Genomic DNA, 25,742 nt, shown 5'->3' with positions numbered 1-25,742 from the left:
AAGGAAGGCAGGCAATTTCTGGGATGCAGAACGTGCTGTTTGCACATTGCCCTGGCACAGCTGCCACCCCAGGGCAGGCAGAGGCAATAAAAAGTTTCATCAGAGAAAATGCAACACAGAAAAATATCTCTGTGTGTGTGTGCATGTGTGTGTTTCAGAAGAAGGATCCAGAACAATCCCAGTTTGGGCTGGGATGGATTGAGCTGGAGGGGCCCAGCACAGCCAGGGGAAGGGAATGGTTCTGGATTGGGTCAAATTTAAGGCAGTGGAGAGGCACTGTGGAGTAATTTTGCCCAAATGAAGAAAAATTCAAAAGAAAACTGTGGTTAAGATCACCCTGAAATTCCACTTTATCCCAGCAGCATCCTGGGACTCATCCCTCCCACCAGAGCAGCCTCAGCTGCCCACAAACCCCAATTCCAGCCCCCAGGAAGTGCTGAACCCACAGGCACACCACCAAAGCCTGCTGCAAGCCCTGCCAGCCTGGCCCCTTCCCTCTGCCCACAGCCCAGAAATGAAGGATTTGCACCCTGCCAGCCAGGCTCCCACCTGCCAAGGGGCCAGGCAGGCCTGGGAAGGGGCACAGGGAGCAAATCCCAGATTTCTGCATCCCAGCCCTCAGTGAGAGCAGCCTGAAGGAGCTGCAAACACCGAATGCACTGCTGGAGGAAGGGACAGCACTGCCAGAAAGGGTGGGAGCTCAGGAGATCCCAGAGTCCAACCCCCAGCTCCAGCAGGGTCAAGCAAATCTTGTGGAAAAACCACAAATTTCCAATGGGGTGGAGAGCAAAGTATGAATCAATCAGGTGTGAGACATTTCAGTGCTGGCTGAAGTCAATCTGCTTCCAAAAAAAACCCCAAAGCTCCACATTCTGTGGGTTTGCTTTTCCTGCCTCACCTTTAGCTAATGAACACCCACACCAACAAAAAGCAAATGGATTTTGCTCCCTGCCTGCCCCATTCTGCACTCAGTGGGGGGCACATGCTGGAACCCTGGCTGCTGAGAATTTCAGATTTTCTGTGCTGCCAGGCACTGACCCCCCAAGAGAACACTGCATTTCACCTGAGGCTGTGGAGAAAAATTAAATTTAAATAAAATTAAATTCCAAAATTAAATGACAGAACTGGGATTATAAGTGTATAGTTTGAATAGAAGTGTGTAGTATCACATGGTAGAAAACATAAAGTTCTAGAATACAGTAATATATGTTAAAAAATATAATATATATAGTAAAATATTTAAAAAGTAATATAATATAAAGTTTGATAAGATAGAAGTAAAATATAATAGATAGAAGTATAATATATAAAACATATATAATATATATAATATAATATATATAATAGAAGTATTATATATATTATTTATATCTATATGAAGCTTGATAAAATAGAAGTTTCAGGGCAGAGTCTGGTTCTTCACCTTCTCCATTAGTTTAGGTAGTATTGTGTAATTAGATAAAAAAAACCTGCATTGCAGGCCACAAGTAATTAGTTATGAAGTTAAAAGTAAAAATAATTTAAGTATAATTTCTTAATTAGACAGTTTAGCCTTAAAAAGCCTTGTAAAGAGAGATCCAGCTCCATTTTTAGTTTGTTAGAATGAAGTACTGTAGAAGTCACAGGCTGTAAGACTGTGGTATAGATAAGAACTAATAAACATCTAAGTCCAAACAAGAAATTCTATCTCACACATTTAATCCCCACCTTAACCCAAATAAAAAACCCAAAAAATCCATGGGTACAGCCTCACACACAGCCCTGAGCTCCACCAAAGCTGCTCAGCTCAGCAGGAGGGATTTCCTGGATCTTTCTCAAAATTCCCTGTGCACATCTGGCTCCAGCAGATCCATTCCCCTTGCCCAGCACCAGAGCACAGGCAGGAGCAGCAGCTACTTCTCCTCCCATAAGATAAAACCTCTTGTAATAAAACTTCTCCAGCAGGGACTGCCAAAGAATCCTCAAGAAATGTGAATTTATGGGAAGAGAAAGCCCAGGTGTTTTGAAGTATCAGATCAGGGATTCTGGCAGCTTGTTCCCCTTTCTCAGCACCAGAGCAGCCCTGAGCAGAGCCAAACACACAACAGGGGAAAAAAAGTGAGGGAGAGGTAAGAAATGAGAAAATGAAAAGTAAATTCCACTTCCTAAATATTGAGGAAGTGCTGAGTGCTCAGTTTCTTCTCAGAACACACATTTACCTTTCTTGCACCCCAGAGGCACTCAGTGCCACTTCTCTGTTCCAGGATTAGGAGGGTCCATCTCCTGTGGTAGGGAATGGCTAATTAAGGGGATAATTAAGGGAATAAAAAGCAATGTGGGCGACTGGCAGATCTTCTGTGTGATATTCAGGACACTGGGAAATGGAGTCACATCAGCAAGGTGATATCTGCCCTCCATAAGTCATTTCTGATCTGGGGGTTCTGACCCTGAAAAGATCAAAAAACACAACTCAAACCTGTCCTCAGAGTAAATCCTCACCTGAATTTACAGCTTTAAAACTCATTTCTTGATGCAGTGCACAAGCCACAAGCCCAGAGCCTTTCAAATGCTGTTCAGCATTGGATTTTTAGGGGAATTATTGTTTACAAGCCATGGATGGATTTACAGAGGGCTACCAGCTGTTAACATCTGGAGCTGATACAGATAGAAAGGTTCACTCCAGCAGCGAGTGAGGAGCTCCTGCATCCTGCACAGCACCCCACAAGCACACAGCTGCTGGCAAAAATCCAGCCCAGCAACAAATCAATCCCCAAGATGGAACACCCAGCTTCAGGGATCTGTTGAGTTGTTCTTGTTGGCTGAAGATATTTACAGTCTGCTTCCAGCTGCTTTTGATATGTTCAAAACAAATCTCAATAACTTCATTTTAGGAAAGGGCAGATCAAAATGTAAACACTTGCAGCCCAAGGCTGCAGCTTCTCAAACATCAGGGGCTGCTGTGAATAAAAATGTTAATTTTAAAATTAATGGAGGGTCTTTTCATGGCATGATCCACTTATCTCTCGTTTTCTTTCCCTTTTGGAGAGAAAAATATACATTGAAGTACCACAAACCCACCAAGGACTTTCCCACTCCAACACTAAACAAACCCAGTCCAAATGTACCTTTAGTCTCCAGCCTTGGAAGGCATTTAATGTATGATAAATGATCTTTAAGAGGTTACAAATATATTTTTCCAGTAATTTTCTTTCCTCTCCAAACATCAAAGAAGCTTAAATACCATGGAAACAAATATGACAAATCCCCCAGACAGTGGAATTTATCAGTCCCTTTCATACACTGCACAACTGAAGCTCAGAAAGCACAAATTCTCCACATAAAAACACAAAATAAACCCATGACAGAGCTGAGGGGGAAAAAAAGCCAGATATTGTGATTTGATCTCGTCTGTAAGTCACAAAACTCCCAGGATGTACTTAAAATTTTATTTCTATTTCCAGTACATCATAATAATTATAAAAGAATGGTCTGCAGCCACAATTTAAACCAGTGGCTGACTTTGTGTGGATATTCACACACAAATGATTTATTATAATCACAAAGGCTTTCAACATGAAATACTTGATCCTGAAATCCTTCATCACACAAAAAAGCTCAGGAAATTCTGCTTCATCCAGGCCTGACTCTCATTTTTCCAAACCAGATCAAGAGCTCAAAGTTGCCTCATTTATTCCTCCATCTCAGGAGTGCCTTGTCTGTGTGTGAATATTGCAATAAATGTTCAGAGGGCAAAGAGACACCTCAATATTCTGCTGTCAGGGCACTCACAGCTTTGATTTCACAGCTTCAACCCCCCAGCTCCCTGGTTCAATGCAATTTGCTGTATCTGGAGCTCTTTTGTTTAGAAGGGACTATCAGACAACCTTGAGTTGCCCCCCCACAGATCCTCTCAGTTGAATGATGCCAAGATTTGGGAGCTCCTGTACATCCCTGCCCATGTCCTGCTCTGCAAACAGCCCCAGAATTGGCTTTGCACAGCTCTGGAAGCCACTTGGGCAACTGCAAAGCCTCTGCAAGGAATTCTCACTGCAGCACTGCTGTGCTGATTCCGTGGGGAAAGGAAAAATCCCCAAAGATGCTGAGTCCCAGCACTCCTCAGGCTGCTCCACTGCAAACCCTGGCACTGCCACCCCCATTTATGACAAAACCCCCAAACAATAGTGTCCTTTTCCCTGCTTCCTTGTGAAAAATTGCTTCCCTCATCACCTCCAAATCATAAAAATCTGAATCTATTTTACAGTTATGTCCAATACAGGATTGAACTGGTATCAAACCCAGACTAACAGCAGCTGGTTCTCTTCTGGAGGTGCTGCCTGCTATGCCTGGTCACCTTTGTCTTCTGTTGCCATTGCTGAGTCCCTGTGCTGCTCCTCTGGATCCCCTGGCAGGATGTTGGTGACTGTCTGCAGGAGGGACTCGATCTGCTCCTCTGTCAGCCTCTCCTCGCTTTCTTCCACCATCTGCAGGTCAAAAAAAACCCCATTGGCACCATCAAATCCACACTTCCTCCCTCAGGGAGAAGGACTCAGCTCAGCAGGGAAGACTTTGTCAAGACACAGCCTAAGCTCATCACGAAAGCATTTCACAAAGCAGAACTCTTGGAATATTTTGAAAAAAAAAAAAAAGAAAAAAAGAAAAAAAAAGAAAGAACTCCATTGTTCAGCACGACAATTGGCACTGTGTAATGAGATCCTGCTTTCCTTCCAGCAAGGAAAACACCACCCTGGGAACAGCCTGGACTACCCTAAAGCCTCCCTCAACCTCCACATCCTTGTCCTGAGCCAGGCTTTTCCCTTAGCTCAGATGCAGCCCCACTTTCCGGACCTTTCTCCCAAGTTTCTGTGTTTTCATGGGATATCCTGAGAGGGATTCCCTGCACCTTGGCATCTCATCCAGTACCTGCAGGAAATCATCAGCCCATAAAGGAAATTTGGAATTTTGGAATTTGCTTGCATTGGGAGACTCTTGGATATGAAGACAATTAAAAGCTCTGAGCAACATCAAAAACACTGCCATGACTCAACTCCATGATTCCAGGAGATTAATTAGGGACCTACTCCCACTGTGGAGCTGTGGCAGCTTTTCTATCACTGCTACCAGTAAAACAACTGCCCTAATTTATAGGCAGCTGTTAAAAGGGAAAAAAGCTTGTCAGAGGACTGGAAAAGCAAGTCAGAAGAACTCTTCAAACACAAATGAAACCAATTAGGATTGTGGGGTTTGAGTTTTCTTTTTTTTACAGCAAGTCCTTGAAAATGGCCTTTGAAGAGGAGTGATTTATAGTAATGATGGTTCCAAGTCAATGCAGGTTTAATCAGCCCTAGCTGTAAACTGCCAGCTCTTCAGATGCCTTCTGAAAAGCAGAGCAGGACTTCAACTCATTTTTGTTTTTCTTCAGAGTCCTCTTTGCACAATCTGATCATCTTTCATCAGGATCATCCACAGACCCGCACACACACAGAGAATCCACTCCTCAGCAAAAGGCAGACACTGAATTTCCATCTGTTAATGACTTTCAGGGGACTATCCCCATCAAAGGATGAAAATCCCTGTGGAGTGGCTTTCCAAGCTCAACAACTACTGTAGGACACAGGCTTGAACAGCAGCCCTGGCTCAGCTTCCCAGCAGCTGCTCCTCTGCACTCCCTGTGCTCACACACACTCAAATCCCCCTGCCCTGGCTGGGAGAGCCCCTGGCAGCTGATTCCAGCAACTCCCACAGGGAATCATCTCAGCACACCTTGGAGCATCAGCACCACACCACCACACGTGCAAGTGGAAGATGTCCCTGGAACTAAATGTTCTTTCAGGTCTCTCCCAGCCCAAACTACTCTGGGATTGTGATTCCATGATCAAATCTGCTCCACCCACTCCTTGGTGCCAGTGCTGCTGACAAATGACTCCTCTCCAGATGACCTTTGTTGTTAAAACTCACAGAGGATTATCAGCCTGGCTTTCAGACTGCATTATGGGGTTATTCATTTCTGCTACACTCCATTTTCAAGGTGGGGTAGGTGCTGTGGGAGCAGGAGCTGCACAGAGAACCAGCCCAGGTGTTTTGGACACCTGGATCACTCCAGGTAGGATGGCTGAACCAATGTCTCCCAGATTTGTTACCATCCCTCAGAAAACAGCACTTGGCCTTGTTTAGATTGGATTTATTGCATGCCAGCAAGTCCAACCCTCTTCCCATTTTAATTTTAATACCTGGATCTCCTCTCCCTTTTCTGCCCTCCACTTTCTCCTTTAGGTGCTTGCTCTGACTCAAACAAAACCCAGGGATTTCTGATCAGCTCTTACCAACTCCTGATTTTAGGGCAGAACATGAGAATTCCAATCCCTGTTTTCTTCCCTGCTCCCCAGTGACTCCAGATGAGTAATGCCCCAACTCCCAGTATGAACAACCCCTCTGATGTCACTTTTGTGGCACAGCACGAGGCTGACAGACTGCAGGGACAGACACAGCAGCTCTGGGGTTGCTCTGGCAGCCCCAGAAATCCCAGCTGAGCACGAAGCTGATGAAAGAAAATCAGCTCTGGTGCTCTAAGTGATTTCATTAAAATGTTGTGAAAAGCATTTTTAGAGATGCCAGACCCTGCACTGAAGAGGGGATGGAGCTCCCAAATTCCCTTCTGCTGACACATCCAGAGGGAAGTGGGAATTCCTTCAATTCCTGCAGCAAAATTCACCTCTTGGTGCCTCTCTAGCAGCTCCCAGCAATCCTCAACAGACACAAATCAACACTTAGCAGGATGGACAGACAGCTTCTTAGTCCAGTTGATGCTTCAGCCTTATTTTGTTGGGATATTATTTGAGATTTCAAAGGCTCAAAAGCACAAACTGTGAAAATCAATTTTTTTTCACTTTTTCAGGAAGTGAAAAACCAGCCTGAGATGATTTATGACAACATAAGCAGCGAGGAAGCAGCAAAGCAACAAGCCAAAAGGAAAGATTCAAAAATTAAGCCCAGACAGCATGTAGATAAAGAGGCAAATGAAACTGTCCTAAAAGAAAACAGATCTCAGGGGAACAGGAGGTCACTCATTCTACATTCAGCAGATGTTCTCACAGCCTTCTGATTTACAGCTGCAACACAAAATAGCTTTGATGCTGAGAGCACTAAGAAATATGGTGCTGAGAGGAGAAATGAGATGTAAAAAGCAGCCCAAGAGGCAAAAAAACCCCAAATGGATTCAGGTGTCTCCTTTTCCAGCAGCAATTTTACCAATCTTGGAGAAAATCTCCAGCCAAAAGCCCTGCACTGGCTGAAACTGCTCAAGAGCCAGACAGAGCCCATAAGCAGCCAGGAATGCAAAGCTTATAGTAAAGAAAACAAAAATGCAAATGTTTGAAGGGAGGGGATGAGCTCAGATGTTGATGTTGGCAGTACCAGCCAGCCCGAATGGGAACAGTTTCCCCTCTCAGAGGATGCCATGTGAAAAGTTTGGGGTATTTCTGACCAAAGTTTGGGGTGTTCCTGACCAAAGTTTGGGGTGTTTCTGACCAAAGTGCTGCTGGCCTCAGTATTTGCAGATTTGGGTGAGGAGCAGAAGTGGGGAGTGTGACAGAAATATAATTTCTGCACTAAAAGCTCCCTGATGTCATAAATAATTGTCACTGCTGCTTTTCAACATCCAAGGCTGTGCTGCCCCAAAATAACTCCAGGGATTTAGGAAAATTTGCTGCAGCACATCAATGTCACTCATAACCACACCCAGTGTGTGCTACCTGTGAAATGTGATTATTCACTCAGCTCAGGACTCACTAATCATTTCTATTTCACCCAAATTAGAGCATTTTGTTACTCAATTTTCATTCCAATATATTCATAAAAATCAGCAATGCTCCCATTTAGTTTCCACAATGCTCTACATCTAATCAAAGAGGAAAACTTTATAAATTAATTGGCAGGAAATTCTCCCAGTTAAACTAAAAGCAGCACATTCTCCCTGCAGCCCGAATTGAATTCTCAGAAATTCACAGCCAGCCCATGAAGATAATCCCAGGGATTAAAGTGTTTATTCATAAATTAAGGTGTAAATCTATGTTCACAGTGCCACAGACAAATGGAAGCACAAAATCATTCAGGACTGTCTAAATTCCATTTTTTTACTCACTGAAACAAGGACAAACATCCTTAATTCAAACTATACCTATCTTTTGTGCTTACCCAAATAAAAGCAGAATTTAAGAGACTTCATCCTCCTCCCTGCGCTGCTTTCAGTGCTAATGTTTATTTGGTTTAGTCTCCTGAGACATAACAATAAATCAAGAATGAAGAATAAATAAAGCCACACTGAAGAACCCCAAAAAGTCCTGAAGGAACTGAGAAATTCTCTCAGCATTTGGTCAACAAACCTCAGCACCAAAGAACAACCTGTGGGTTAAAAGCTATTGTTCATTGGAATAATAAGCTAAGAATTAGATTTAAAAATAATCAGTTAAGTACAGCAATAAAGGAAATAAGGGCTCTGATCATTTCCAAAGCAATCAAGCACATAATTCACCTCCAGTGGGGGAGGGAGATGTTTGATGAGAAAATCACTGTAATTTCCTCCTTTGAGCAGTAATTTGAAACTGCTCAGCACCACATCAATAGAAAAAAAACACATTAAAAAAGAAATAAAGTAAAAGAGTGAATGATTGAATTAATGTCCCTCAGAGATAATTAACCAAAGGCAAGGCAAAATACATTGTTGAGAAAATAAACTGTTTAAACCCCCTTAAGATCTTTCATTTTCCAAAATATTTTCCATTATTATTTTCCAGTATAAAAGACAATGTGCCAGTCTGTAAGCATGAAATTCTCCAAGGTAGAAATACATTTTTAAAAAGCACAAAATCAAAACCTGCTTTTCCACTCAGAATTTAATTTATTCTTATATTTATATTTTATATAGTTCTTTTTTATTTAAATATATGTTTATTTATTATTTTTATATAATATTTTATGTGTAGGCAGGATGACAATGAAAGTAGGACAGGGGGGAAGAGACAGACAAAGCCATGCAGTCATCTGTGAGCCCCAAAAATGACTGCACTTAAAGAAGGGAAGAAAAGCCTGCAGATGGCAATAAAATAAATCTGTGTAAGCATATGAAGCTAACAAAGGTGTGAGACAGGCTCTAATTGTGGTTTCTGACTGACTTAAAGCTCCTGCTTGGGCTGCTGGTGGCCACTGGTCTCCTCAGCTGGAATCATCCCTCTGAGATGCTTTCAGCATTTTCACCTCTGCTCCTTGGTGACAGAACAAAACTGGTCCCACTGGTCCCTCTTTAATCCTTCCCCAGTTTTTACAGCAAAATATGATCCTGTTCCTCCTCAGCTGGGTCCAGGGGAAGATTGCAAACAGATGTTCTTAATGCAAGAGATCTTTATTGAAATAATATCCTGAGTGTAACAATCTCTTTATTGCCACAGGGGTTTGTACTCCTGAGGAGATGTTTGAGAGAACAGAAGCATCTATTGCTATTTACTGACTGAATTATTCTTAGACTGACAATGGATACTTTCCATCACAAAGTTTATACCCATTTCTCATCCTGCATTACTGCTCATTTCTTTTTAGAATTTTGCATTTTAGTGTAACAAAACATCATTTAAAATAGGGAAGATGTAAAAAAATAAAGTATTCCATCACAGAGCTGCACAGCAAAAATATTAAATATATTCCTATTTGCAATACTTTCATAAATCACCTTTAATGACTGCATTGGGCATTTTAAATGAAACAAAGAGAGGTGCAGAATCTGCCTGAGAGGGCTCTGAGAGGAAGCTGAGTGGATTTGAAGCCGTGGATGTAAAATGTGCATGAAATAAAGGGATCCATTCAATCCCTGGCCCATGAGGAAGCAATTATTCAATTATCTCCAAGGTTAAAGCTGCTTCCAGCTCAGCTTTGAACAGGCCCAGGCATGGGTACTCACCAGCTGGATCTCCACTGCACTCACAGGCCTGTGGTTCAGCAGCTGCAGCTTTTCTGCCCTGGTAAAAGCACAGTGAAGAAAATCCACATTACTGGGTGGTTTGAGGATGCCCTCAATGGCTGCAGTGATGCAAACACATTCCTGATAACTTAGGGATGAAATGTCACTGCCAGGAATGATCCTGGCTGGGTTTGCAGGGTGGCTGAAGGGCCATAATTTGGATATTTTAATAATTTGGGGACTTTTCTGTGTTCAGCCATGCTGCTGTTGGCCTAAGGTGGCAAGCAGAGACCCTCAGATCATTACTGTGCAAACATTAATTAACTGCTGCTTTGTTAAAGCTCTGCAGAAATGTGAAACAACTCAGCAGACATCCAACACTTCTGCCATGAACACACAACCACCAGAACAATTTTCATACCTAAGGAGTTACAGTCCCATCAAAGGGCAGCAACTGGGTTATTCTTTTAGCTCATTGCAAAGACAAAGTTCCAGCAGGGAACTACAATTTGAAGAAACTAAATCTTGGCATTTATTACCTTCTCCAAGGCAGAAATACATTTTTAAAAAGCACAAAATTAAAATCTGCTTTTCCATTAGGAGAGAAAAACATGGAGCTGTATGTTCCTTAAAAAAGATGATGTTTCATTTTCAGCATTAAGTAAAGCTGAACCATTCTCATGGGGAGCTGAACACCCCAGACTTTCAATTATAGGGCATCTTAAAGCATATTTAAATGGATTCTGGAGGGTTTAAAGCATATTTAAACTGATTCTGAAGGGTTTCAAGCATATTTAAATTGATTCTCGAGGGTTTAAAGCAAATTTAATGTGGTTCTGGAGGGTTTTCCCCTGGGTGATTTTAGAAAGGAAACCTCACAGCTTTTAAGAGAACACAGATCACTCCATGTTTACAACAATTTCTGTGTGTCTGGAGATACCTCAGAGATATAATTTCATTTCAAAAGGCCTCTGCCACTGGCTGCTGGATGATCCAGCTAAAATGTCCATTTTCATCATCACTTTCAGCTTCAGAAGAAAAGCTTGTGAATTTTCAATATAGCATTTGTGATGTATTAACAATCCCTAACAGAAAGTTCCAGAAAAGCCCTCCTATTTATTTATTTGTTTATTATTAGTTTGCTTTGCTTTTGGAGAGATAAAATATGTTTTCACTGGTGATGGGAAGCAGGGAATCCACCTCCTTTGTTTTCCCCTGTTAATCACTCAAATCCATGTGGTGTTTCCACCATGAGGCTATGAGAGCATGGCTGGATTTTGCTCTGAACTCAGAGCACTTTCCAGGCAGACAGATGAGGTGTTTACAACTGCTGCCATCTACCAGAGTCATAAAAAATCAGGAATAAAACCCTAATAATGACAGGAGATGAGCACTCAAATCCTTGACATGGAAAGCAGGTGATTTAAGGAATCAATGAGAGATAAAACTCACTTGTGTAAAAGCAAAGCTAAAGGCAGCACTGCCATGCAGAGCTGGGGAAAGAATATTAAATAATTCCTTTATTCTATAAAAACCTGGCCAATTCAGCTGGAGTTTTGAAAGATCTTTCCTGCAGAGCTGGGAATTCCCTGCTCTGGTGCCTGATGGAGGCAGAGCTGGTGCTTTCAGTGCTCTTTGCTTTGCCCCTTGGCCAAGCAAATGTTGGTGCTCAATTTCCAGAGCTCTCCAACAGCTCCTCCCTGTAAACACCTCCCTCCTCCTCCTCCCCCAGCCCTACTTACAAGGACAGACTGTGATGAATTCATATTTTACCCAAGTTTCTCTCACATGACACTTCAGAGCCTTCTCAAACAACTCTTTCTTCTCTTTTGCAGCAGGACACATCCCAATCCTCCAGCTCCACCACTCCTCCACACAAAGCACATTATCTGACTTCTATCAGATAAATTTCCTCATCCTCTTCTTTTCAAAGTAATATCCTTGAAATATAAACCCCAGAGCCAAATAAAGAGGATCAAATGGCAAAAGCCATTTTATGCCTGAGCTGAAGAATGCAAACCTGATTTAGGCAGAGCTCTTTTCATGCAGGTAGAGCTGTGTTTATCACAGGAAGATTACTGGCACAGCAGCAAGCAGAAATAAATTAACACCAATTACACCTCGTGACTAAAACAATCAATTAGTGCAACTGCTGGTGTTTCCTGAAGAAATAGAGGGCACAACAAAAAAAGGTCACCTCTCCAAGAGTTTTTGCTCATAAGCCATGAACAGCACTCCAACTCATTAGGGATAGACAGAAATTTTACAGTCAGGCCAAACAGATCCTAAAAGCATCATTTCAGGGGATTTGCAGTTTTTATAAAAGTGTTCAGAAGAATGAGAGAGAACTGACAGTGATTAACACATTCAAATGTGTCATCTGAAGGATTTCATGGCTGGTTTTGATCAGAAAAGCTCCCTACTGGAAAATGATGCAGAACAACACAAAGGAACAAGCAAAAAAAAAAAAAAAAAAGCCCCAAAAGCTGCATAAATGCCATATTTCATCTAGAACTGCTTGTGCAGCATAAGCACTAATTAACACCCCAACATAAGGATCTTTAGACGTGGTAATATGTAATTATGAGGGAAGCAATGAAACACTCCCAAAATGTCTCTAAAATGCATTTAATAGGAAACTGGATTGCTCAGCCTCAGCAGCAGCAGAAGGCAGAGGTTTGAGTTGGAGCTTAACACTCACTGCACCTTTTTAACACTGATCCCACAAACTGACTGCTGGGACCAGGCTCTGGGTCTGATCCCACAAACTGACTGCTGGGACCAGGCTCTGGGAGTGATCCCACAAACTGACTGCTGGGACCAGGCTCTGGGTCTGATCCCACAAACTGACTGCTGGGACCAGGCTCTGGGTCTGATCCCACAAACTGACTGCTGGGACCAGGCTCTCTGTGTACCTGGAATTTCCTGACAGTACACACACAAATTAAAACCTGAATAACCACAATTTCAGCAGAGATTAGCTTTAAGTAAGGCAACCATGCATTAGGATCAGCCCTGATTGCAGTGTTTGGCTTAGGCACAGACCTAAGTTTGAATTTAGTTCATGCTCCATTAAATCTAAAAAGTAAAATTAACTTTTCCAGCTCCCATGAATTCATCTTTACACTTCCTACAGCACTCATGGCATGCTGATGCTCGTTAAATAAAAGGGGAACTGTCCTACTCATCCAAACAGAAGGTGAAGAACATTTCCAGCTTCATTGCCCCCAAACTTCAGCATCTGCATTTTCCCTGCTCTGCCTGGATTTTAGTAGCAGTTTGGAACACGAAAGCTGCTCACTCAAGAGAAGAATCCATACAAAAGATGAGTGACAGAGAAAGCAATTTTCCAACATAAAAGCAAGATCCCACTAATCAGAGTTAATGGGCCGTGCTGCAGACTTGTACAGGACCTGCTGAGAAATCCCAACATGGCAATTCCTGCTGAGCCCACATCCTGCAGCCCTGGGGCTCAGCTGCAGCCAGGAGCAGCTCTTCCAGGATGGAAAAAATGCTCTGGAGTGAGTCTGGGGACAGACACAAAGCTCAGGTTGCAGGGGACAAAAACCTGTGCAGTTATGGGGAGGAAAAGGGGTCTGAGGTCTATGTGAGGGGAGAGTGCTGGAGGAGGTGAAGATGTTGAGTTCCAACCTAAAAATCCTAAAAAGCATTTCTACAGGACAAAAACCACCTCTGGGTCATGTTCAAGATCACAGACAGCACAATCCTACATTGATACATCCATCCTAAAAAATAATACAAATACTTGCATGCTCTTGTGGAAATTCAGACAAAATGCATCATTTTCTGTCAGCACTAAGCAAACTTTTGCAGTTTATATTTTAACCAAAATCTCCTCTGTGTGTTGGTATTGCCCTTTTTTAAGCTGCTGAACTCCCAGAGTGTTTTTCCAGCAAGAGGTCTGGGTTAGGAGAGAACAGTGCCAAGATCCAGCACAGAGAGCTAAAAAAATCCTTCAAACATCTGTGCCTCAGCAGAAGCAAATTTATCCTCAGGAATGGATGTTTGAGGGTTACTAGGAAAACCATGAAGCAACAGCTGGACACACAACCAGGGCTTTGATTCCTGCTGGAAATATAAATCCCATGGTCCTCAATCAACCATGGCAACTTCTAATGCCTGAGTCCTGAGCACAGGCTGTGGCTGAGGGAGGATTTCCCCAAACTGGGAAATCACAGCCCCAGTGGGTGCTGTGATTCTCCACAAGGATTCCCACTGGAAAAGCTGAGAATAATCTTCTTAAAAATCTCTTAAATGATGCTGCTGTTCAATGAGCACGATGCTGACTTGTTGTTGAATATTCATTCTGAAAGCTCTGGAGGAGACAAAAATTACAAAGCAAATCCTTCACCCTTTAATATTGCAGAGGTTTGTATCTGTTGTAGTTTTTGGCAGTCGTGAGGGAAAATATTTTCTAGAAGTACTCAAGATTGTCAGCTCAACACTTCCTCGACTGTGTTGATTTAAAGACAAAAGGGCAATGTTCCTGAGCAGATTTTTAATATTATAATATGCAGTGATTGGAAATTTGATTATCCCAAAATTAGATGCAATTAGGCTATCAGTGGCAGGAAGAAGCACAAGTAGAGCCAGTTTTCATTGAACCATAATTACAGAACTCTAGTTTAATAAATGCTCTTTTCATGCAGTGCAATTCACCATACCTTACAAATATGAAGCCATTCCAGCACTAAGACTGGAAAATGAGCTGCTAGTGGCAAACTCTATTTCCAAGTACAACATGGCTCACTGAACTGGAGCTTCAGCCAAAGCCTGAGGCCTCAACAAGGTAATAATAAAATTCATTATGTGGGTTCAGAGCTGTAGTTTTAAATATATCTCAGTTCTACAGTTTGAATTTTACCAAAGTAATGATTAAAAACTATGGGAAAAACTGTTTTACCACATCTTAACTGTATCAGTGAAATATCTGGCTTTGATTTTGCTCCATTTAGCAAGGCAGCTTTCTGAAATGACTCTGGAATATTTGTTTGCACACACTGATGTTTTTAAAATCTTTTCAATTGATTTTTTAAAATCTGCCTTTTAGGAAGCCTTTTTTTGTGTCTGTAACATAATGAGACAAATCCATCACAAAATGGATGCTGCTCTGTTAACCTGGCTTTTTGAGTGGCAAAAATCAGTGATAACAGAAGGATTTGAGGTGATTTTCCAGGAACTGCAGAATTTGCCAGAATTATGTTACCAATTCTCCCGCTGGAGCACAGACATCACGCGCAGCCTGACATCCTGCAGGGCTGTGGAAGGAAAAATAAGAATTCCCTCGATTGAAAGCTCTGCTGTGCCTCAGTTCCCGGTGTTTCCCTGGCTGCAGTCTCCTCCCAGCTGGGGATTCTCCCATCCACGAGCACAGCCTAGCGCTGAGGGCAGCAATCACAGCCTGGGCAGGGAACGGCACAGCCCAAGGCAGGGCTGCAAATCCCGGGCTTCTAAGTCCTGCTATTAGGAAACAGGCTAAGCCTAATTAAGAGCATGAACACGCTGCTTAATTGTTTCCCCTCTGATTAGAGGTGGAGTGATGACAGGAATGTAAAGGGCAGGGAAGCAGTTTGGGGTGATGAGGTGCTGCTGACCCTTTCACCAGACTGAATTGTCTGAGGACAGACCCCAATTAACACAAATCAATCTAATCAGCCACTGCAGGGAGCTGTTAGCAGCACAGACAGGGTCTGAGCAGCTCTGAGAGCACATTTTGGGGTGCCTTACCCAGAAAGGAAGCAGCAAAGAGAGTCTGGAGCTCATTACTCTTGGTGGGAGGAAAGGTCATCACAGGGATCACACAAGCAAGGTCCTGGAAGAGCAAACACTGCAGATCTTTCCTCTCCAAGGGAAAGAAGCTCTCTGCACACTGCTGGAAATCCCTAAACACCACCTCCATCCCACAGAATGGAAACCATCAAAGCCTTTTTATTGAACAAGAGGAGCAGTGTTGAAATGACCTTGGTTAGGAACCAAAGGTAGCTCCAAACTGCCTTGGAGGCATCACTGCTCCAAGTGGTTTAACATAAAGTGCTTTAAAGAGCAATTGCACCCCTTGTGCTCTCTGTGGTTTGGGGTGAAGGAGCTGCCAGGTGGGCCCTGACAATGGAAAAGATCAGAAAAAAAGAAGTGCCACACAAAACAATTCTGGGTTTTATTCTGTAAAGCACGTGGCAGATTTGGGAAGTTCTTTACCAGATAAAAGTTGTACAGGATGCTCCCGAAACAAATGTGAATTCTCACAGAGTAGATTTGTCACCTACACCACTGGCTGGCTCCTCACTCTCATCCTGCTGCCACCATGCACAAGAAATGATTTGGGAATAATTCCCTTGCTTCAGTGTCTCAGGAAAAGGACACACAGGATGATACCCAACCCCAAAGGCACCTTAGAGCATCCATAAAAAATGGAACAGCCCAAAAGCTCATTTAAAGCTTGTAACTGTTCCAACCTTCCCAGCCCACTGAACAAGCAGCTGTGGGAAGGTGAATATTTGGGTAGAGCTTCTACAGAAGTGCTCAGCACTGTGGGAGACAGAGAATCCATAGCTGGAAGTTTCTCTGTTATAATTTAAATTGTTTAGTATTTCACGCTAGGAGATCCCATCCAGGGGAGCAGTTGCAGTCAAGGTACCTGGAGTGGCAACACTAAAAGTCAACCCTCAGGTCCTGGTCAAATTCTACCTGAAAAATTTAGAAATGAGCTTTAAATAAACACTTTGATTTTTAGTGGGAGTTCTACACCAACATCATTCAGTTCTTTTTACTCTGAAATATCCTACTCTGCTGGTTCTTTCTAAGCTGCTGCCCTGCACTGACAGCAAAGCTTATTTCTCTTCAGAAAGGGCTGGTTTACACTTTTACCAGAAGGGAAGGATGCTCACTACTACTCAAGAAATATTTGCTGCCAATTTTAAGACCTCTCAGTGCCATATTACCACCTCTTTACACCTCTGGTATTTTTATTGCAGAGTATTTTCTTTTCTCCATGCTTCAACACCTCCAGAAAATGATTAGGATACATACATGAGTATCCAGCTGGATAAAATGAGCTCCAGGAGGGTTAAACACTGACTTACTGACCTGGCAAAGAAAGCACTCCAAGCACAATTCCAGGCCAGAATTCCCAAGGAGCAGCACCCCTTTGTGCAGAGCTGCTGCAGGCCTGGATGTGCCTGTCTGTAGAGAGGGGGCACTGAAAGTCTAACAAAAAGCTGCCAATCTGCTCTCCCTGCTCTGGACAGCCTAAAACCCTCCCTGCAGCACTGCAGAGCTCTCCCTGTGCATTTGTGGCACAGCCAAATGAATGAAAAGCCTCTTTCCCAGAGGATGAACTGCTTGGGAGTCCCAGCAGGGAACAAAAACACACTCAATGTCTGAAAAACTCCTCCTCTGAAGTGAAGGAGGAGTCATTCAGAAGCACTAAATATTGGGGTTTTTCTGCTTTAGAAGTCAGGAGTGATCAGAGCTATCCAAACAAGTGGCCAGCTGATTCCACTTCTATTTACATCAGGCATCACTCCATCTCTGCAGAGCTCCAAGAGGATTATGTGCCTCAAGAACAGGCACTCACAGAGGGGAAAAAAGCCCTTGGAGTCTTGGAACTGCAAAGGAAATCTTTTTCTTTGCAGGCAGAACTTCCCAAAATAAGAACTGGATGTTCAGCTTGACAGGAAACTGCTGGAGAGGAGGGGGGGTTGGCTGATACAATATTTAAAGAACTGAAGTGTAGATCTCAGAGATCCTGCACAAACAGCACATAAAGATGGAAATACCCACAATATGGTTGGTTGAGCATTTAAATAATGGCAGAAAATACTTGAAATCCATTCATCAGATCATCACACTGTCCACAGGGATCAGTCTGTCAGCATTAATTGAGTTTTCACTCCTGTTCAAAGCACAGCTCCACTTACTTGGTTAATTTATGGTCTTTCATTGCTATCAGGAACTCCCTGACAGTCTCAGGACTCTGGTACCTGCAGGGTGTTTTTGAAATGTACTTCAGTGTCTGCAAGGGACAGAAAGAAAACATGTATTATTTAATACATATTTAATTACTTATTAATTTTTAATTACTTAATAAATACTTGTTTTACCAGTTGTGTATGGAACGAATACTCTGAAAAGTCTTGAGAAAAACTGGAAAATCAGTTCAGGTTTGGAAATCAACTTGAACTGAGCTGTTCAAAGCCCAAAACTGCAAATTGAAGAATACAGCAAAGGACTGAGTTTTAGCTCTGCTTGCTAAAAAAAGATCCTCTTGTGTTTGTTTGTGAGACATTTGCTGGGTTTGCTCCTTGTTTGGATTTTGTCTTTTGAAAGCACACAGGAAAGTTGAATTCATCCTAAACCCAAGTTTTCATGTGCCCAGTGCCAGGAATATTCTCACTGCCAGCCCAGAAATCCCTCTTTAAGATCTCTAGTCTATTCTTGTTTTTATCCTTTACCTGCATTTTTGGCAATTTAAAGTTGATAGAAGCAGATTAAGTGGCTTGTTATGAAATCTCCAAGGGTATTTTGCTATTAAAAATTAATTGAGACAATTAAACTTTGATCAGTTTTTCCCATGTAACACCTACCAACCTTAACTTTGACAGCAGATGTTCCATTTATTTGCTTTATTTACAATAACAACATTGAGCTGGTGGATAATAGAATTACATTACACTAAGTCATCTGAACTGAGTAAAAAACCAATTTGTTGATAAAAAAACCCACAAAAATTGCAGTTCACAGTTGACTTTTCACTGGAAGTGACTTAAAATCTTCCTAAATATTTGTTGTTGCTTGAATTAAACCCCAAAATGAAGGGATGGAAATAATTATAATTTATTTTTCCTTTCTTTAAGCCCTGTCTGACCTTTCCAGATTAAATGAAGCTGTTATTCACCACCAGTGATTGAAATGAAATTATTATATTGTCATGTAATGTAATTATTTCACAGGAGTAATTTCTCTTCCAGGTTAATCTTTTTTTTTTTTTTTTGGCAATTTTAAATCAATGAAAAAGCCAAAATACAGAAAAACAAAGCTCCTTTTGTGGAGTTACTTCAGTGCCAATGGATCCAAGTCTGCAGGGAGCTTGTGAAGAAATCCAAAGACAATCCTATAAAATCAAATTCTGCTTTTCTTTCAGTCAAACACAGAAAATCCACCCAGAATTGACACCAGCTACACCCCCAAGCACCCTGTAAGTATTGAACACATAGAATAACAAAGCAATTCAAGATTTCAGGTGCATCCTGATCAAATTTACTTACAGGATCTTCCTCAGCTGTTTCCCAGAGGTGCAGGAAGAGACTGTCAGTCTCCATGAAGATTTAATTCCCATTTTTGGTAAGCCCCTATTTTGTTGAATGCAAGGCTCAGGAATGACAACCTCTGTACCTTTTTCAAACAAAGGCAGAACTAAAACAAAACCAAAGCCTAGGCCAGATCTTATCCACAGGAGTCGTTTCAGGGCTCAACAGAATTACTCATGCAAGCAAAGGCAAAGTGCTTTCAGCTGCCTGTCAGTCGTGGTGCTGCTCATGCAATTCTGCAGCACACACACAATGGCTCCCACTGCAAGGCTCTGGGAAATTGCTAATTTATTTTAAATGTCAGTATTTTTATTACATGATTTTAGAATTCCTTCCCAGGAAGGGATGAAATGTTTATTCCCCACGTGGCATCCAAGTGATGTTATCTGTACGTGGGGTTTGGCTTTCCTTTGGATCAAAAACCAATTTAGATTATCTGTTTTGGCTGGGAATTATTGATTTAGTTCTGTTAATTAAAAAATACCATGTAATCTGTGCCTCAGTTTTGAAATCATCATCTTAATTATTACATTAGGTGACATCACAAATCCATCAGATGATAGTAAGCTCTGCCCTGTATGTTAAAAGGATGGAATACTTAGAATTAAAAAAAAATCCTAACAAACTAAACAGCTGAAAACCAGGGGGTTTGAAATTTTGAAATTCTTTTATAGATTTTAAGAACAGCAGCTGCCCAACTGTGCCCTGACAGCACAGTCACCCTACAACCTGAGCATAGAAAAGTGGCAGATTTTATTAAAACATTTTATTATGGTTTGAATGGGGGGAAATTTGATACCAAATTATCAATACACAGCCCTCAGGATGTGAATTATTGCAGCTTGAGCTAACTGGTACATGGATTTCCCCAGTGCTGCTCACCTCATACATGATTGTGTTCAGATTCTGCTGCCCAGAGCTCTGCTTGGTTTTGCCACTCTCTTTACGCTGCTGCTTGAGATCAGTAAGTAACTGGTACACCTAAAGATAAAAAATAAAGAGGTTTAGGGCACCTGAGAGCATCTGACCTACAAATATTACAGCAGGAAATTATACATGAACAGGAAATTCCTATCAGCCAAACAACACAAAATGTCTGGTTGTTCTGGTTGGTCTGGAATGAGAAATGTTTTGGCCCCAGAGTGATGAATAAGGATGGAAATTGTTTTTTAAAAGCTGTGACTGTTTTAAACAGATGAGTGGAACTTTTTCAGATATTTTGCTTCAGGCTTTGCAGTATACCCAGAGTAAATACCCAGAACAAGGCAGCAGAGCACTTCTCACTGTTCATCCCCTCATTTTTACCTGGCTTCACTCAAGATCCAGCCCAGGGAGTTACAAACTGACAAGTGCAGAGAAATAAGAACCCAAACACTTCCAGACAGTGAGAAATATGAACATAATCAGCCAGAAACCCTCCATGAAAAAGGAACATCTGTCAATGCTGAAATCAAGCTCTGGCTGGGAGCTTGGACAACAAACACAAAAGGACAACAAGCTCACAGGAATGTGCAGGGATGGGACTTGGTGTGCAAAGCATCCCCTGGATTTACACAACCTTGGCTCTGCACTGGAACTGCCACTGGGAAGAGGAGCAAATGGAAAGGGATCAGCAGTTGGAGGGAATCAGTACTTTTAAAAATCACATTTGCTATTTTTTGGACATGATTTTAAGAGCCAGGCACTGAACACCAGTTTGGGTGACAGGGTACCCTCTGTTTCTCAGAGGAAACTCAGCAGAGTTCTTCCCAGATGCCTCATTACCACTCACCAGGTGCTGCTCTGCTGTTTGCAGACAGATGCAGCCCAGGATAAAACACTTCAAGATTAATTCCAGAATAAATGAAACAGCTGCAATAAAAAGCAGCTTCAGCAATACAATAACACAGACAAAACCACTTGGGTTATTAAAACTGTTTCAAAAATTAATCAGCGAAGCAAAATATTTCCAGTACCTGACTTAAATTAAACATTTCTTTCCACCCCCCTTAAAATGAGAGAGGAAAATATCACTTCAGAATAATCTCAAGACCAAACAAACAACACTACAGCACCCACTACTAGCAAAACCATTTCCAAATCTTCTTTAAAAGGCTTTTTTTCTTGAAACCAAACCAAATGCAAGGAAGAGTAAATCCCCTGCAGGTTTTGCTGATTGCTACTGCCAGGTTTCAGCTTCCAAAGATTTTACAAGGGACTGATGACAGCTTGGAACTGCTGCTTTAAAAGCAGAATGAAGACAAACTTACCTCAAAGTTACTCAGCAATGCAGCATTTGCATCTTTTCTAAAAGGAAAAATGAAAACAATTAATTATGTTCCAAATGGAACTGTTTGAAGCTTTTCTTTGCCCACTCACAGACACTAAAAGAACTTATAAAAAAAAAAAAAAAGCCCCAAGACATCTCATTTTGGTGATTTTAGATGCCATCTCTGGAAAACATTCACCATGCTGTCAGTAAAATGATGACATTGAGTATATTTTGCACAGTTTGCCCCATAAATCATAACACACTTGTACAACACACTCCTTTCACTCAGTTACCCTGACTCTCACCCAATTTCACACACAAACCAAATTGCTTTGCTTCTTCCTTAGAAAAAATGCCTCAGATTTTATTCAGATAAAGACTGATGGGAAAAAGAATTCAGATTACAAGCACTATTGTCTTTATCAGTCAAGAGCACCCTGAGTATTTTAGTACCATGGACACATGTATGTGGATAGACACAAATAGGGCTTTAATTTTTATGTGTTGTACTGAGTGAAAAAAACACCAATTTACTGCATTTCTTCTTTATTTTCTTCCCATCTTCCTGTGCCTGCTCCTATATTAAAAGGGCAAGGCTGGGTTTCCCATTTTCCATTTCCTCAGTCCCCATTAAGCAAGAATCCTTATCCAAAGCTGGCAGGGTGACTGCAGAGCATGCCTTTATTCCTCCTGGATATTGTAAATTTATATATTTAAAGTAAAAAGAGAGAGAAAACCTGCCCCAGAACATCCTCTATTCCCTGAACAACACATTCTGCTGAGCAGTCAGTAGCCACAACAACAGAAAGTTTCCATACAAAAGGAAAAAAAGGCTTTTCTCAGGTCTGTGCAGCAGCTTAGGAAAAAGCAAAAAAAAAACCAACAAAAAAGGTACAATGTGTTGTTAAGCACCGAGAACGGCCTGAATAGAACTGTCACGTTCATCACTTTCAAATGGTAAATGCATCCACAAACTTCCACAGGTTCTAGCATTGTTTTTAAATGAAAAGGACCTTCTAAAATACGCTGAGATGAACTTCAACTTCCATTTCGCTGACCCGAGTGAAACTTCAGCAAGTGAGCTCAGGCACGCATTAGTTTTTCATTCATGTTTTACAAACCATATATAGCTTTTGTTGGGAGGTAAATGCGAGTCTTCAGAATGTTTGCATTCAGCAGGGCCCTACAGAAATCCCCGCGGATCAAAGACATTCTATAGGGAGAATTACGTATGGAATTCTTCGGCTGAAAGGGGATGGAACCAACACAGGGCCATGCAAATGAGGCTGCCGGATCGAGGCTTAAGAATGAAATTATTTAAGGCAACTGCTTTCCTTCTTTCCTTTTTCATTCCAATCCGCTTTGCCATTCAGAAAAAAGACTTTTTTTTTTTTACTTCTGCTAATGAGTCAGTCTCAAATCTTCAGCAGCTCTGAAACACCAGAATTATAAACGGGTCAACTTTTGCAATAGAAATAAAATTTCCTTCGGTCCTGACTCGCAGCTACCAATTTTACAGTCAGCAAACAAGGAATTCTGAATAGTGGATTCTAATGTGTATTTTTAAGCAGTCAGCACGACACTTCACTTAATTTTTATGTGATTAAGAATTAAGCAGAAAGGTAAAAAAATTCATGGTAACACCAAAAATATAAACACTTTTTACAGCCTTTAAATAGCTCATATTTGCCCAAATTTTAGTCTAAACCAAAATACTCCTGAGCAGGGCTGCATATATCAAAAAATATCTCAGTAAAGGGCATCACACCTTTGCAAATATCACTGACACTTCATGTTTTTAAATCTACTGCTTCACACGTGTTGTATATTTAAACCACACTGGTTTCTGAGAGTTCTTTTCTATAATAACAGATAATTCTGGTAAGAAATACAGAATAATTCTGAAAAGAAAAATCCATACTAAGAATTTGGAGAGTTGCAAAGTTTCCCTTCCAAATCAGGCAGGAAGCAAAAGATAAAAATTCAGTGGATGTGTAAGAAGCATCACAGATTTTTTTATAAATGGTATCAAAAGCATTTTTCTCAGCATACAACAGCCAGAACAGCTCATTTCTCTGCAGGGTGAAGTATTCAGACAAACCTGTACTTCAGCAAGTCTTTAATATTTTTTTACCAACTTCTGATTTTCATGCTCGCAGTAGAGAAGATTTAATGATAATAAAGCATCCTTGGATTACAGGGCTGCAGGAGCTCAGTGACTTTGGGGGATACATCCCATGAGTGCTCCCACCCACTAGAGAAATTAAATGAAAACTAGAAATTTAACCAGCTCCACAGAACTCGTGAGATTTTAAGCTTCAAAACAGGTCAAATCCTCTCGTTTTGTGCCCAAAACACACAGCAAGAAGGCCTGAAAGGGCCACCAGCCAAAATTCTGCCTCTCTTACTGTGTTTGCAATCGCTGCCACAAACCCCTCAGGTTTTTTCCTTCTCCGGCATTTCCAGTTCCTACACAAAGCTCACGGGAATAATGAAAAATTCCCATTTATCCTCTCGCAGGGCAGAGGGAGGGGATAGAAGGGGACAGGAGGGGACAAGAGCGGGATTCAGCCGAGCCACACTGCCTTTCTCCCTAACAGCCTGTCTGACAGTTTTAATAAAATAAACCCCTCCGATACTGACCAGAACGCCTGAACTCACTGCTGGGGGCAATAAAGCCCTCACGGATTCACTGTACGCTCACACCCCTCATGGATTCGTTCTACCCTCACGGATCCATTGTACCCTCACGGATTTATTTTACCCTCACACCCCTCACGGATCCATTGTACCCTCACGGATTTATTTTACCCTCACACCACTCACAGATCCATTGTACCCTCACGGATTTATTTTACCCTCACACCCCTCACGGATCCATTGTACCCTCACGGATATATTGCACCCTCACACCCCTCACGCATAGGCCGACATGGGTGTACTCCCCTCCCCTTCCCAATACAGATGTACCCACACACCCCATAGAGATTTTCCCCACACAAATCCCGGTGAGATGCCCTGCAGCCCCGCTGTGGCCACGGCAGGGCGGCTCTGAGGCCCGGCCGTGCCCTGTGCTCCCCCCTCAGGCCCTTCCTTACACCTCCATCTTGTCCTCCCCGGCGCGGCCTCCCCGAGGATCCTCCCGCTACGCCCGGGCAGCCGCGGCACGGCGGGGCACGGCGGGGGAGCAGCGGACCGAGACCTGGTGGAGCTGAAGGAGGACTAGGCGGCCGCGACGGAAGCGGAAAAGGAAGGAGAAATAAGGAACTTTAAAAAAAAAAAATAGCGAGGCGGAAAAAGATCAATTGCATTGGCCGGGAATCGAACCCGGGCCTCCCGCGTGGCAGGCGAGAATTCTACCACTGAACCACCAATGCTGCAGCTGAACAGAATTCTGTCATTGCAGCTTTTCTGCGTACATCAGCCAGAAACTGGTGTAACTTTTCTCTGAAATCACCCAGATTGGCAATTAGCCGCTGTTAACTGTAACGAAGGCAAAACAGTATGGCGAAAGTACTTTCAAATCAAATCTTTAACCACGTGCGGAGTGCAGCGAGGCTGAGGGAGTTGTGTAATACTCCTGTTGTCTGTTAAAGCACCCGTCCATGCCTCCATCAAATTCATCAGCCCCGAGCCTTCCCCTGCTGTCACTGTGACTCTTTCCCATCTAAACCATGTGCTGTTAAATTTTCCAAGACCTCTTTTCATCCTCAGTAAAACCAGTGACATTTCAATGAGTGCAAACAGCCAAAAATCCTCATGGAAAAAGCAAGGAAAATTACCTGGCCAGGGAAATATTAATTCCTTAATTTTGACATTACATCTCAGGGAAAATTTCATATGAAGATACAGCACCTCTAACTCCCTAAGGAGTGTTATACAGATATATTTGCTTGCTTGCAGCTGGGATTTAAGATCCTTTTAGGGATTTAGGGAACAGAATGGGTCAGACTTGTGCCAGCCACTGTTTTCTCCATGATCAAACCAGACTAAATTTAGCTTTTTCTTCTCCTTGGGGTGTTGCAAATCCTAAACTAATTCAGATTAACACGAGCAAACTGCAGTGCTTTAGGAACAGTCACCAGGACTGCGGGCAAGGAGCAGCTCCCAGTTTTCCAGAAACTTCCATCACCAGATATAGAAGTACTGGGCAAAATTTAAAAGCCAGCTGCAAAGGCTTTTCAGCTCTTTTCATCTGAAAACCCCTAAAAAAAGTTTTGGTGAGCATGTGCACCCATCA

The 25,742-nt window shown here is 42.1% G+C and overlaps 1 protein-coding gene and 1 non-coding gene across 3 annotated transcripts in view; both read right to left on the bottom strand.

The window, feature by feature from the left end:
- The window catches only part of CRCP (CGRP receptor component), a 39,493-nt gene extending 14,730 nt beyond the window's left edge, over nucleotides 1-24,763 (bottom strand). Inside the window, exons 1-7 of one of the 2 annotated variants that reach the window (XM_059866245.1) lie at nucleotides 24,601-24,763; nucleotides 21,501-21,537; nucleotides 20,134-20,232; nucleotides 17,863-17,957; nucleotides 9,926-9,983; nucleotides 4,331-4,460; nucleotides 1,071-2,426 (exon numbers count right to left, since the gene is read on the bottom strand). In XM_059866245.1, the coding sequence (XP_059722228.1) occupies nucleotides 2,401-2,426; nucleotides 4,331-4,460; nucleotides 9,926-9,983; nucleotides 17,863-17,957; nucleotides 20,134-20,232; nucleotides 21,501-21,537; nucleotides 24,601-24,608 (453 nt within the window). In that variant the 5' untranslated portion in view covers nucleotides 24,609-24,763 and the 3' untranslated portion in view covers nucleotides 1,071-2,400. Of the gene's footprint in view, nucleotides 1-1,070; nucleotides 2,427-4,330; nucleotides 4,461-9,925; nucleotides 9,984-17,862; nucleotides 17,958-20,133; nucleotides 20,233-21,500; nucleotides 21,538-24,600 lie in introns of those variants that run through there. The other variant, XM_059866243.1, reaches the window with a different exon arrangement.
- A 45-nt stretch (nucleotides 24,764-24,808) lies between these two features.
- Nucleotides 24,809-24,879, bottom strand: TRNAG-GCC (transfer RNA glycine (anticodon GCC)). The gene has a single exon. It is a non-coding gene; the product is annotated as a tRNA-Gly (tRNA).
- Between the last annotated feature and the right edge of the window lie 863 nt (nucleotides 24,880-25,742).

The sequence above is a fragment of the Haemorhous mexicanus genome, chromosome 22 (genome assembly GCF_027477595.1).
Source record: "Haemorhous mexicanus isolate bHaeMex1 chromosome 22, bHaeMex1.pri, whole genome shotgun sequence".
NCBI classification, from domain to species: Eukaryota; Metazoa; Chordata; class Aves; order Passeriformes; family Fringillidae; genus Haemorhous; species Haemorhous mexicanus.
The sequence above is the reverse complement of the archived record's forward strand: the minus strand, read 5'-3'. Positions and strand labels throughout refer to the sequence as shown.